Consider the following 11602-nt stretch of genomic DNA (forward strand, 5'->3'; position numbering starts at 1 on the left):
AGAAGAAAAAATGATTTTTAAAATTTGTTGGTTTTAAAGCGTTGATTTTGGTGTTTTAAACAAAAAGGGAGAATAAGGAGTGAAAAACATAAAGTGGCTGAGAGAATTAAAAAAAAACAATTAAAGTCATAAAAACTTAATTAGCAAAAATAAAACTGTTAAGACTTTAACATAATTTTAAAGCATTAAAAGTTACTACCAATCAGCCTCTTAGTCACCAAATCATAGTTAATTAACAGTTTTGGTATATCTATAATAATCTGATTTTGGTTCAACTCCTTGTTTTCTAACATTTTAACGGTTTTCCAAAGTCAGCACTCTTCTCGGAATGGTTAAAAAAAAACACAATCACATACAACCGTCTGAAGTCTAGGGTTTTAATAATATGAACCCTCTATATTCCATGTACAGTATCAAATCCATATAAAACAATTATAACATAGTTCTTATATAAATAGATTAAATTTGTTTTCTAAAATGGTCGTTTCACCATAGTATGCAATAGGTAGTAAAAAACTATACATTTTCACATCTTCGTATTTACATCTATCGATGCATATATAATACCACTTTCCAATGTATGATATACGCACCAGTCTTGTACATTTTGATATTTTTAAACGTGAGATATAAGCAAATATAACATGGAAGTGTCTTAAACACCCTTTTGATAGGTAAACTTTGTTATTTAAATCAACATTTTTGGTTTTGAAATATTTTTCTTTCGTTATTTTGAATCCTCATATATGATTTTTAATTATATTTGTTTGATTTAAGATCAATGAAATTTTTTTTAAAAACTCATACATGAAATTTAATCATTTCCCAAAGTATAACCACGCTCAACCGCTTTCTCGTGTGGAACAGGGCCTGGGCCTGGGCCTGGGCCTAGTACTGGGCCTGGGCCTGAGTGTTAAAGAAGGTGCAGGTAAGGGTAAAGATGACGTCATATAGTGGACTAAAAAAAGAGTGATACTGATATAATTTGGACTTTTATCATTTTTCCCACACAGTGTTTATACGCTCTTCGTACTGTTTCGCACCGGCGCGGACATTTTTTTTTTTTTTTTGTTCGAATATCCAACAACAACCCTAGATATATTATAACAAGAGAAAAAAAAAAGAGAAAAACCAAAATCAGTGTCTTTATTGAGGCAATGTAGATTTGATTCTTGCTGGAAAATGGACAAACCCCAGAAGAATCCTACTTCTTCCCAGATCGGAACTTCAACTCCCAAATCCAAATTCGAGGTTTTTTTTTTCCTCTCCTTCTCTGCTCAAAGTTCACTCCTTTCGTTGTCTTGCATTTTTCTAGTTACGAAGATAGTGTTGTGTTTTCTGGGTTTTTGTTTCAGGGTTTTGCAATTGTTTCGTTGGGTTTTGTCAAATTTCATGAATTGACCCTAAAAAAGTTCTCTTTTTTGTTTCCGAAATATCAGAGATTTTGTCTTTTTTTTTTTTTTTTGGGAAAATGCAATTTTTTTTGTTGTGGTTTGCTAATTTTGTCTTGAGTCTAACTGTATGGAATTGGGGTCTTCTAATGTAGGATTCTCCAGTGTTCAACTACATAAGCAATCTCTCTCCCATTGAGTCGGTCAAATCCATTTCCACTGCTCAGACGTTTAGCTCTTTAAGTTTCACTTCTCCTCCTCCTGTTTTCACCTCTCCTCATGTCAATTCTTATAGAGAATCCAGATTTTTCAGATGGTAAGTAATCGTTTTTCTTTGAATAACAGAAGCTCTTGTTGTTGTTTTAGTAGGATATGTTGTTTACTGTATTGTTGTTGTTGCAGTCATAACTCTATTGATCGTACAAAGCCTTTGGAAGATCTAAATGGATCTGTTTTTAAAGAAGAAGCTGTAGTACCGGTAATTGAAGATCTAAACAAAGAAGCTCCTTTCGAAGATGAAGAAGAAGAAACTTCTGTTGAAACGTCTTCTGAGCTGCCACAGATCCTGAAGTCTGACAGTCAAACTCCTGATCGTAGTGATTCACCTTGCACTGATGATGTTACCTTGGAAGCTCCGTCTGACAATCCTCGGGGAGAAGGTGGTTCGTCTTCCGAGGATGTCAAGATGGGTCTTGAGAAGATGCTTGATGTTCGGGAAGCGAATGACACTCCTAACTGTGGACGTTTGATCTCAGATGCAACTGAGCTTTTAGTGTTTCGGTCTCCGAATGATTCTGAGGCTTTTAGGTGCTTGGTGGATAAAATATCAAGTTCGGAAAGACGTTTCTGTGCTGGTGTCAAGTCGACAAAGCGGCCTGATATCAACAAAGATGTTCCAGCTAATGGATCCAGTAATGAAAATGAGCCTTCGGCTGTGCTTCCCAATGAGGTAAATGCAGGACTACATTTCGAAATGGATCTCAGATGTGAGTGTTTAAGTATCTTTGGGATCTTGATTATACTGAATTGGTTATTTTGCGTTGTGTTTTGTTTGTGCTAGTCTGTCTTTAGCTTGAACCGTGGTGGCATGCGAAGACGCTGCTTGGACTTTGAGATGCCAGGGAAGCGGAAGAAGGAGATAGCTGATGATCAACAATCTGTGTGTGACAATAAGGAGGCTGGTGAATCTTCCTCGAGTTGTGTTGTACCTGGTATTGGTCTTCATCTAAACTCTGTTGCATTGTCCGCAAGGGACAGTAACATCAATGTCGTACATGACTATTCCATATCTGGAGAGATTCAAAAGAGTTTTTCAGGCTCTACCACTCCAATTCAATCCCAGGACACTGTGCAAGAAACTTCGGACCAAGCAGAAAATGAACCTGTCGAAGAAGTTCCCAGAGCATTGGTGTTCCCAGAGTTGAATTCTGGCAGCCTTAAGAAAAAGAAGCAAGTTATTTTTTTTTAACAAAAGTTACATAACAGATTTGTATATCTTCTTTTTTTTGTTTTTCTTATCAGTTGGCATAAATGTGCAGGCGTGTGTCTGAACAAGCTGGAGAGGGTGAGTCATGTAAGCGATGCAACTGCAAAAAGTCAAAATGTTTGAAGCTGTAAGCTGCATACCCCTAGCTTAATTCTTGCCTGTTTCAAATATTTAAACTGAATTGCCTTGAAGTAGTTAACCAATTGTTTGAGTCTCTTCTCTCTCTGCAGTTACTGTGAATGCTTTGCTGCTGGAGTTTATTGTATAGAGCCATGTTCATGTATAGATTGCTTTAATAAACCTATCCATGAAGAAACTGTCCTGGCTACCCGTAAACAGATTGAATCCCGAAATCCACTTGCATTTGCTCCTAAAGTCATCAGAAGCGCAGATTCCATCATGGAAGCTGGTGTAAGAGCTCTTTATTCCATCTTCTTATTCCCTTCTCCCCCTCTCCTCTCTGTCCTCCATTAATCTGAGTGATGACACTTTTATCTTGCACAGGATGATGCAAGTAAAACTCCAGCTTCTGCACGGCACAAACGCGGCTGCAACTGCAAGAAATCAAACTGTCTGAAGAAATACTGTGAATGCTATCAGGTTTTTTTCATCATCTATTCATCATTGTTCTTAATATTCATTTGTGTAGGTTATATTCCCATGATCTGATTTAGATACTTGGTTCCTGATAATCTTATAGGGTGGAGTCGGATGTTCCATAAACTGTAGATGTGAAGGATGCAAAAATGTATACGGCAGAAAAGAAGGTAAGCTTCCTTGCTCAACTTTTAATTACTGTCTATTTACAAAGTCTTTGATTTGACATAATTACAATCTCAGGGTCTTTACTTGTTATCATGGAGAGCAAACAAGAGGAGGATCAGGAGACATATGAGAAAAGAAGAGCAAAAATCCAACACAAGATCGAGGTGTCAAGAGAAGTGGAGCAGAACCCAAGTTCTGATCAACCTTCAACACCACTGCCACCATACAGGTAATTAATTGTATCGAGGTTTCAAACAATATACAAACAAGACAGCTCCTGAATTGCTGTAACATTTGTTTTGCAGACATTTGGTGGTTCATCAGCCGTTCTTGTCTAAGAACAGGCTGCCTCCCACACAGTTTTTTATTGGAATGGGTTCTTCCTCTTTCAGAAAACAAGACAGTGATTTGACGCAGTCACATAATGAGAAGAAGCCTATTGATCCCGTGACTGAAGATAAAACAGAGATTATGCCTGAGATTCTCCTCAATTCCCCTATAGCTAACATCAAGGCCATCTCTCCCAACAGTAAGAGAGTTTCTCCCCCTCAGCTCGGCTCTTCGGAATCTGGCTCAAACCTAAGGAGGAGAGGTAATGGCCGGAAGCTGATACTACGGTCTATTCCAGCATTTCCTTCTCTCAACCCAAATCAGTGAATCAAAACTATTTGGTTAAGCTATGGAAAAAATTCTTTGTATCTTTGTAATGTACCAGATCGTGTTAGCCTACATGCCTGTTTCCATAACATAAGTAACGTTCTTGTAAGATACTTTATTCCAGTAGGTAGTATATTATCACATTCTAGTTCATAATCTTCCATAAAGAGTATCTAAAAAATAGACTTTGAGAAACACTAAGTTTGAAACATTAAAGAGTCAAACCAGATACGTACACATTAGCAGAAGCTACAAGGTTTTACTAATTTGCTCTAATAAATATTTCAGAAACCATTCCACAAGTACTCCTAGAGTCAGTTCCATGATTAAAGTGAAAAATAGATAGTGACTAGATAGATGCTGTTACGTTATTATCCACCCTACTCTTCATTACCCGACGATCTCATACAGCCGCAGAAACGATTTTTCTTCTTTCTTGCTGTCCTTTTGCCACCTTTATGGATAATGTCTCTCAAGAGTATCACTGTCCTACTCTCAGAGAATTTTTTCCTTCCTTTACTCTTTGATGCTCCCTCTTCAAGCTTTAGCACTGTTCGCTCAATGTTCTGCATTTCTTGCTGCAACTGCTCAATCTTCTCAGACCCATTCTTTGACTTCTCTATAACCACTTTTCTATATATATCTCTGGCATCTCCGGTCTCCTCAATTTCATTCGAAAGAATCTCATTTGTGTTTGTTAGCTGAAAGATGGCTTCCTCCATTTCTTTCAGCTGTTTCTTCACTCTAGCAATATCAGGGTTAGTGAACTTGCCTGGCTTCTCGTTCATCTCCAGCTTGGTTTTAAGATCTCTTAGGCTGATTCTGAGGCTTGCCAATCTTCGAGAATCAGACAAAAGTCTCTCCAAAATCTTTGCATTGTCCTCAGTGCTTCTAGATAACTCTAGTTTGTCAACAACTCCAACCATTTTCTCAGACTGTGATTCAATGGAGGGGTTCCTGCTTCTGCGATGAAGACGGGGGATGAGAGGCTTCTTTGAGTTTTTATTGGTGATCAGAGACTTAATGCTGGATTCTGGTTCAGCAGATTCTTCCCATAATTCAAGCATCTGGTCACTAGAACCACGACTAGTTCTCCGGCTTCTTCCATAGAACGTCGAGTCTGCAACTTGATCAAGGGGAATGTCTTTCATCAATGAACCATTTTTCAACTCAGTCATCGCAGGTGATCTAGGCTGTCTGATTTCACCTGAGAATTGGTCCTCAAGTTCAATCTCTTCATACAGCTTGCGGTCTCTGCTTCTGTGAGAAGAGTTTCGTCTTCTCAGCTTACCACGCCTCTTTTTTTCCTCAGCAACTGCTTTCTTAATGGTTTTGATTCTTGTTTTCATGTCCTGCAAAAGCACAAATCCACTGTCTAGGTTGGTACTGCTATGTCCTTCTTCTTGAGAGACTGCTGCTTCTGGATGTTCATCATTCTGAACGCCCTGAGAAAATTGGAAGATATTAAGAGGTGCATACATGCAAAAAGGCACAGTTTCAACAAATGGAAGCCACTAACGTGGTCAGTAAAATCAGTCAATTAGTAAAGGTAATCAAGTTTCATGAACCGGTAAGATGTCATATAGAAGGAATGGGAATAAGTTTACCTCGCTGTGACGATCAGCTGGTGCAGGGAGTTTCAACAAAGACAGGGCATTTTGCTCAAGAGACCTGACATCTTCTGCCAGAGATGCTACCACAGGATCATAGGCAGACAATTGATTCTTCAGCTCAGTCACTTCATATTCCAAGAATCCAACTGTTTCTTTTATTTGTGTTATCTCTGTGGTCTTTGTAACAGCTTCATCTTTGAGATTTTCACAAACTCCAGTGAGTTCTTTAACTTTGTTCTCAAGCAAGACTTCACGGACAGCTGAAATCTGTAGATCAAAGTAAAAAGATGTTGCTTCCGCATCCCAAAGTCCAAACTCATTGCTTTTCTCCTGCAGCTCTGAACTCAAGAACTCCTCTCGTACTCTGTGTTCTTGGATTTCTTTGTGTAACAACTCTACCTCCGACTCCAAATTCTCCTTCAAACTGCGAAGGTTTTTAATCTCTTCATCCTGTCTCCCAGTAAGGTCACACAGTTCAGTAATCCGCCTCTCTAAATTTCCCCTCACTTTCCTAGATTCTTTACAGTCTTTCCTGAGCTCTTCAACTGCTTCATACAGTTCAGCATTTACAATATGTGTAGCCTTGAGCATCTCTTCAGCTTCTTGGAGCTCCATCGCCTTCTGTCTCAAGATTTCATCTTTATCTAAAATTTGATGATCTAAGAGATCATTTAGCTCACTGGCTTCTTCGAGGCTTTCCTGTAACTTTTCCAGCTTGCTATTAAGCTCCTGACTGTCCACCTCTTTCCCTTTTAACTTCTCCTCCAGTGTCTCAATCTTCTGCTTCAGGCCAATATTGATGTCTTGTAAACTAGACAAGTTTTCAGCAAAAGCGTCAACCTGTTCAACTTTTTCAGACCCAAAGGACTGGTAAACCACAGACATGCTGTTCAAGGCAAGAGCTTCCTGAAGAACTGCAACGTTTTCTTCTTCAAGTATACACATCTCACCTTTAAGTTCTGAGAATTTCAGAAGCAAAGTTTGGTTTTTGTTGAGAGCATTTGAGTGATCTTGATGCAAAGCTATGTATGACTCATGCAGACTCTCAAACTTTAAATGCTCAGTTTGTAGTTCAGCTCTTAACTCTAGCTCCCGCTGCTCTCTGTCGACCAGTTCTGATTTCAACTGCCGGTTCATCTCCAATAGCTCGAGCCTATCCTTTTTCAGCATTCCATAGCGATGTACTATCGTCTCCAGATCTTTCTCTACAACACGTTTCTCTGATTCCACTTTCATGCCATCTGATTGGAACTGTCCAAGTAGAGATAAGAGCACAGAGTTCTCAATCACAAGTCGCTGCGTCTCATATTCAGCGCTAGAGAGTGAACATTTTAGTTCTTTAATGTCACCCAAGACACGTGAAACGGGGATTCTCTCTTTTGCAACCTTCTGGTCAGCTGTCTTACAATCTGCTTCAACTTGAAGTGCCTTAAACACTTGATAAATTGCACCCCTGAAGTTATCAATCTCATGCACCAAAAACTCTGCTTCCATCTGTTGCTCAAGATTCTCGCTTTCCAGCTCAGCAATGAGTTTCTCTGAAAATGTTGATGCCTCAGCATATTTCTGGCACTCAATCAGGAGAGAAAAGTTCTTCTGCTCCAAGTCTTCTATAAACTTTTGCAAGATGAAGATCTCGACTTGCGCATTTACAGCTTTGTCAAGCTCTTCCTCAAACTCCTTTTTCCTTGAGCGACATTCTTCTCGAAGAAAACTCACGTTGCTCTGAAGATCAGCCAATCTGCTGTCAGTTGATCTTTCGTAACTAGCACGCTCTTGCTTCTCAGTGGCAAGTGAGACTCTTAACTCTTCCACTTGATGATTCTTGAATTGTTTTTCCCTCTGCAGATCAGCATATTTTCCTTCCAATTCAGTGTACTTCTTCTCCAAAACTCCTAGCTTCTCCTTAACTGCATTTAACTGAGAGAGAAGAGAATCTCTATCTTTTATAAGCTCGGCCTTATCGTTTTTGAGCAACTGGAAGAACTCTTCAAAGCATTTTGATTTCTCTCTAACACCTTGTAGCTCAATGTTTGCACCAGAAAGGGATGTCTCCAATAACGAGTTCTTTTCCAAGAGCTTCTGCATATTCTCAGTCATGATTTGCAATTGAGAAAGCAGATTAGCTCTCTCAGCAATAAACTCAGATTTCTCTCGTCGTAAAGACTCACATCTTTCTTGCAGATCCTTCGTCTTCTCCCTAGAACCATCTAGTTTGGTGTTTGATTCCAGAAGCAATTTCTCCAAAGAAACATTCTTCCTTAGAATGCTATCCATTTCACGCAGCTTCTCAGTAAGAGCATCTTTATCATCTCTCTGGTGGTTACATAACTCAGTCAGCTTTGAGTTCTCGTCTTGTAGTTTCCTCACAGAGCAGGCAAGTGATTCGGGATCAAATCCTGCGAGCTTCACTTGCTCCATTATCGTTTGATACCTCCTATTCAAGCTATCAATTTCATCCTTCAGACGACAGACCTCTTCTTGAAAGGCACTGCTTTGGTTAGTCTGTCTTGCAACTTCTTCCTCAAGTTTTTCTTTTATCTCCTTCAAGCTATGGATCTCACCTTGCTGACTCTCCAGGGTGATCATAGAAGAATCATTTAGTTTGCTTAAGTTTAGATTTTCTTCTTCGACTGAGCTGATATCCCCTTCCAACTTTTGATTACGAGTCTCTAAGTCCTTCAACATGCCGATTCTGCTTTGAAGTTCTGAAGTGAGAACCTTTTGTTCCTCTTGGGACTGAGAATACACGCTTTGCAAACTCTTAAGGCTGGCTTCGATTTCTATAAATCGAGAATGCTCATCTTGGATTAACGATTGAAACTTCTCAAGCTCGTTTTGCTTCTGAAAAATCTCTTGATCCTTAGCTGCTAATTTGTGTGTTAAACCATCTGCTTCTAGCTTCAAAGTTTCATTTGAGCTCTCCAAAAGAATACACTGGTCCTCTACAGTCTTCAGTTTTGCAGCTCCAGCCAAAACTTCACTACTCAGTCTTTTGGCATTGTCTTGAGCATGAGAAACTTCTTTCTCTAGCATAGATATGGTTTCCAGACACTGATGGTACCGAAGACTCAAACCATCCTTCGCTTCATTCACCTTCATAAGTTCATGTCTCAACGCTTTAATGTCATCTTCTGCTTTTGCAGCCTTATCACTAAACATCTGAGCATTCTCTTCGGCCTCTCTAACCTTCTTCTCTAGCGCAGATATCATCTCTAGGCATCGATTATATTGAGCTAAGCCAGCCTCCTTCTCAGAATGCAATCTACAATGCTCTTTCTTGAGACTCTGCACTTCTGTTTCTGCTTTAGTTGCTCGGTTGGTGAACCCCTTCACATCTTCTTGTACTTGAGCAAAATATTCCTCCAAATCCGCTATTTTCTGCATGGATTGATTACATCGGAGAAGCGCAGCATCCCTCTCGGCTTCAAGTTTTGCAAGGGCTTCTGAAAGTATCTTAGTCTCAATCTCAGCTTTGCTAGAACGTTCATCAAGTCCATTAACATCTTTTTGAGCAACCTCAAGGTCTTTCTCCAGTTTGGATAATTTGTTCAAGCTCAGCTGATACTGAAGATTCAAGGCCTCCTTCTCAGCCCCAAGCTCAACCAATGTTCTCTTCAAGCTTTCAACTTCTGTTTCAGAACTTCCTAAGTACTCAGTCAGCTGACTTAACCCCCTTTTACTCGTGGCACTGTCCTTTTGCAGGTCTTCAGAGTCGTAAAATGGCTGGTTTCGTGGTGGCATTTTCTCAGGTGTACGTGGCTCAGAACAAGACGATGAAGCAGAATCCTCAAGCATGTCGAAAGGCACTTGGTTAGGGAACGCCTCAGCCATGGTTTTATGTGCATGGCGGAGCTCCACAGTCGCATGATCGTACCTCTCTGCTAACGCACGATAAGCTCTGTAGAACTCTTCCACCAGTTTCATTAGCTCTGGACGTTTCTTGTAGTACATCTCTGCCCTTCTTGCAAAAGAATCTGCATCTTCTTCGATGAGTTTGATCATTGCCTTCACTTTGGAATCCATATCTGCATCATGCAAAAGTTCAATTCTTTTTACCGTTAAATAACCGTTTAAGGAACAAATCAATCACCAAAAACTTTGAGGAAGAGAGAGAGAGAGGCACCTGAAAGATTCTGTTGAATCCATTTAGAGTTTTTGGGAATGTGACTATCCCACCACCAGGAGTATAACCGCCTGGACTCAGAGTGCAACACAGTAGCCATGACACCGGCTGCTAGAAGCACAAAGAGTGGTTTAGACTTCACCCAAGGGTGGTCAAGTCCAAGGTAAGGATTCCAGGCCAGAATCAATCTCTACTAAATTATATTCCAAACTGAAGAGCTCTTTTATCTCTGTCTACCTCAGGCTTTCACCTACAAAACTGAAGCAAACAATGCCACATTATAAGAGGAATCAATAGAACAAAACAATGCCACACTATAAGGGTCAACAGAAGCAGACTCAAGATCTCTAACTTATTATGGTCTTTAGAATAAGGACTACAAACACTGAATCTTGAGAGAAAGCAAACAAAAATTACATTCCAACACATACAGATACAAAGAATCTCCAAAAAAAAAAAAAGTATTAGTCAAAAATACTAAATCAAGAGATCACTTAACAACAATGTAGTAATAAACAAAGCATCCAAGTAAAACCAGAAAAATCAAACAACAGAGGAAAAAAAAACCAAGACTTTTTTTGGTTTAGTGAAAGAAAAATAAAAATAGAAAACTAGAATCAGACTAGACACCAACCGCAACGTTTGTAAGAGGCTCAAAACTGCAGATTTAACACACACAAATAAAAAAAATGTAACACTGAAGAACCAAAAAAAGTATAACTTGTCGAGTTTTTTTTTCAGATCAAATTTACCAGAAAAGAGCAAATGGGTAGCTACAGAAACTCAAAAAGATGGAGTCTTTCTTAGAGAGTAGAGACAGATAGACAAAATGACTCGCTGAGTAGATTGGATCCAAAATGTACAAATCGGAAACGAGACCAAACAAGTATCTTACAAGTGAAGTGTCAGAACAAAGAAGAGATATCGAAGTAAGAACAAATTCTAATAGTACGAAAAATGCAAAGCCGAGAGAGAAGAAGAAGAAACATACCGAAGGAAGAGATTGAGAGAATGGCTGCAAAATGATAGTGAAAGTCATCTCATTGTCTTCTCTCTTTCACACTCCAACAGCTCTCTTTCTCTCTCTCTCTCTTTGTGTCTTCTGCAATTATATTCTTTTTAGATTTGGAAAACTCTTTTTTGTGCGACAAAAATAAAAGATGAGAATGATTTGACGCACAACAGTAGTTTAGTTTCTTTTCTTTTTTTTTTTACTACTATATAAAAATAGTTTTCTTACCCTTTTTAAAATCCTCTTTTTAGCTTAATAATGAATGAGATTTGTTTTGGAAATTGCAACGTTGAATAGTAATGATATTAATGAGAATTAATTAGGGGTAGAAAACTTATTTTTTTTTTTTTTTTTTTTTGTCCATAAAAAAGTGACTTGCAACGTCAACAGAACCATAAAAAGTGAATATAATGTAAACATGGAAAGGAAACCAAAAAACAAAAACAAGATCACACTTGATACTGAGGTCAATCGACCCTCCAAGTGGAAGCCACAAAGACAGAGAAGACTGTGTAGCTGCGGTCCTTAGTCGCTCTCTCCAATATCTCTTCT

The 11602-nt window shown here is 39.0% G+C and overlaps 2 protein-coding genes across 2 annotated transcripts; one reads left to right on the plus strand and one right to left on the minus strand.

Annotated features, from left to right (window-relative positions):
* Positions 1–977: 977 nt before the first annotated feature.
* On the plus strand, positions 978–4452 carry LOC104748450 (CRC domain-containing protein TSO1). The gene is made up of 10 exons (XM_087488123.1): positions 978–1251; positions 1547–1707; positions 1794–2340; positions 2452–2840; positions 2930–3004; positions 3108–3288; positions 3382–3477; positions 3578–3644; positions 3718–3871; positions 3948–4452. The coding sequence occupies exons 1-10, from the start codon at positions 1183–1185 to the stop codon at positions 4297–4299; spliced, it is 2091 nt and encodes a 696-aa protein (XP_087344249.1). The 5' UTR covers positions 978–1182; the 3' UTR covers positions 4300–4452.
* A 33-nt stretch (positions 4453–4485) lies between these two features.
* LOC104746743 (protein NETWORKED 1A) lies at positions 4486–11193 on the minus strand. The gene is made up of 4 exons (XM_010468267.2): positions 11030–11193; positions 10039–10296; positions 5907–9940; positions 4486–5744 (listed from the first exon to the last, which is right to left on the minus strand). The coding sequence occupies exons 2-4, from the start codon at positions 10136–10138 to the stop codon at positions 4680–4682; spliced, it is 5199 nt and encodes a 1732-aa protein (XP_010466569.1). The 5' UTR covers positions 10139–10296; positions 11030–11193; the 3' UTR covers positions 4486–4679.
* Positions 11194–11602: the final 409 nt, after the last annotated feature.

Source organism: Camelina sativa, chromosome 15 (assembly GCF_030686135.1).
Source record: "Camelina sativa cultivar CO46 ecotype springtype chromosome 15, ASM3068613v1".
Lineage (NCBI taxonomy): Eukaryota > Viridiplantae > Streptophyta > Magnoliopsida > Brassicales > Brassicaceae > Camelina > Camelina sativa.

Bases quoted from the DNA above. Each gene is read 5' to 3' on its own strand.
- LOC104746743 (XM_010468267.2), bottom strand. From the start codon at position 10,138: ATGGCTACTGTGTTGCACTCTGAGTCCAGGCGGTTATACTCCTGGTGG. The intron at 9,941-10,038 runs GTGCCTCTCTCT...TGCATGATGCAG, and splicing joins GATTCAACAGAATCTTTCAG to ATATGGATTCCAAAGTGAAG. The intron at 5,745-5,906 runs GTAAACTTATTC...CAATTTTCTCAG, and splicing joins CAGCTGATCGTCACAGCGAG to GGCGTTCAGAATGATGAACA.
- LOC104748450 (XM_087488123.1), top strand. From the start codon at position 1,183: ATGGACAAACCCCAGAAGAATCCTACTTCTTCCCAGATCGGAACTTCA. The intron at 2,841-2,929 runs GCAAGTTATTTT...ATAAATGTGCAG, and splicing joins GGCAGCCTTAAGAAAAAGAA to GCGTGTGTCTGAACAAGCTG. The intron at 3,478-3,577 runs GTTTTTTTCATC...ATAATCTTATAG, and splicing joins AATACTGTGAATGCTATCAG to GGTGGAGTCGGATGTTCCAT.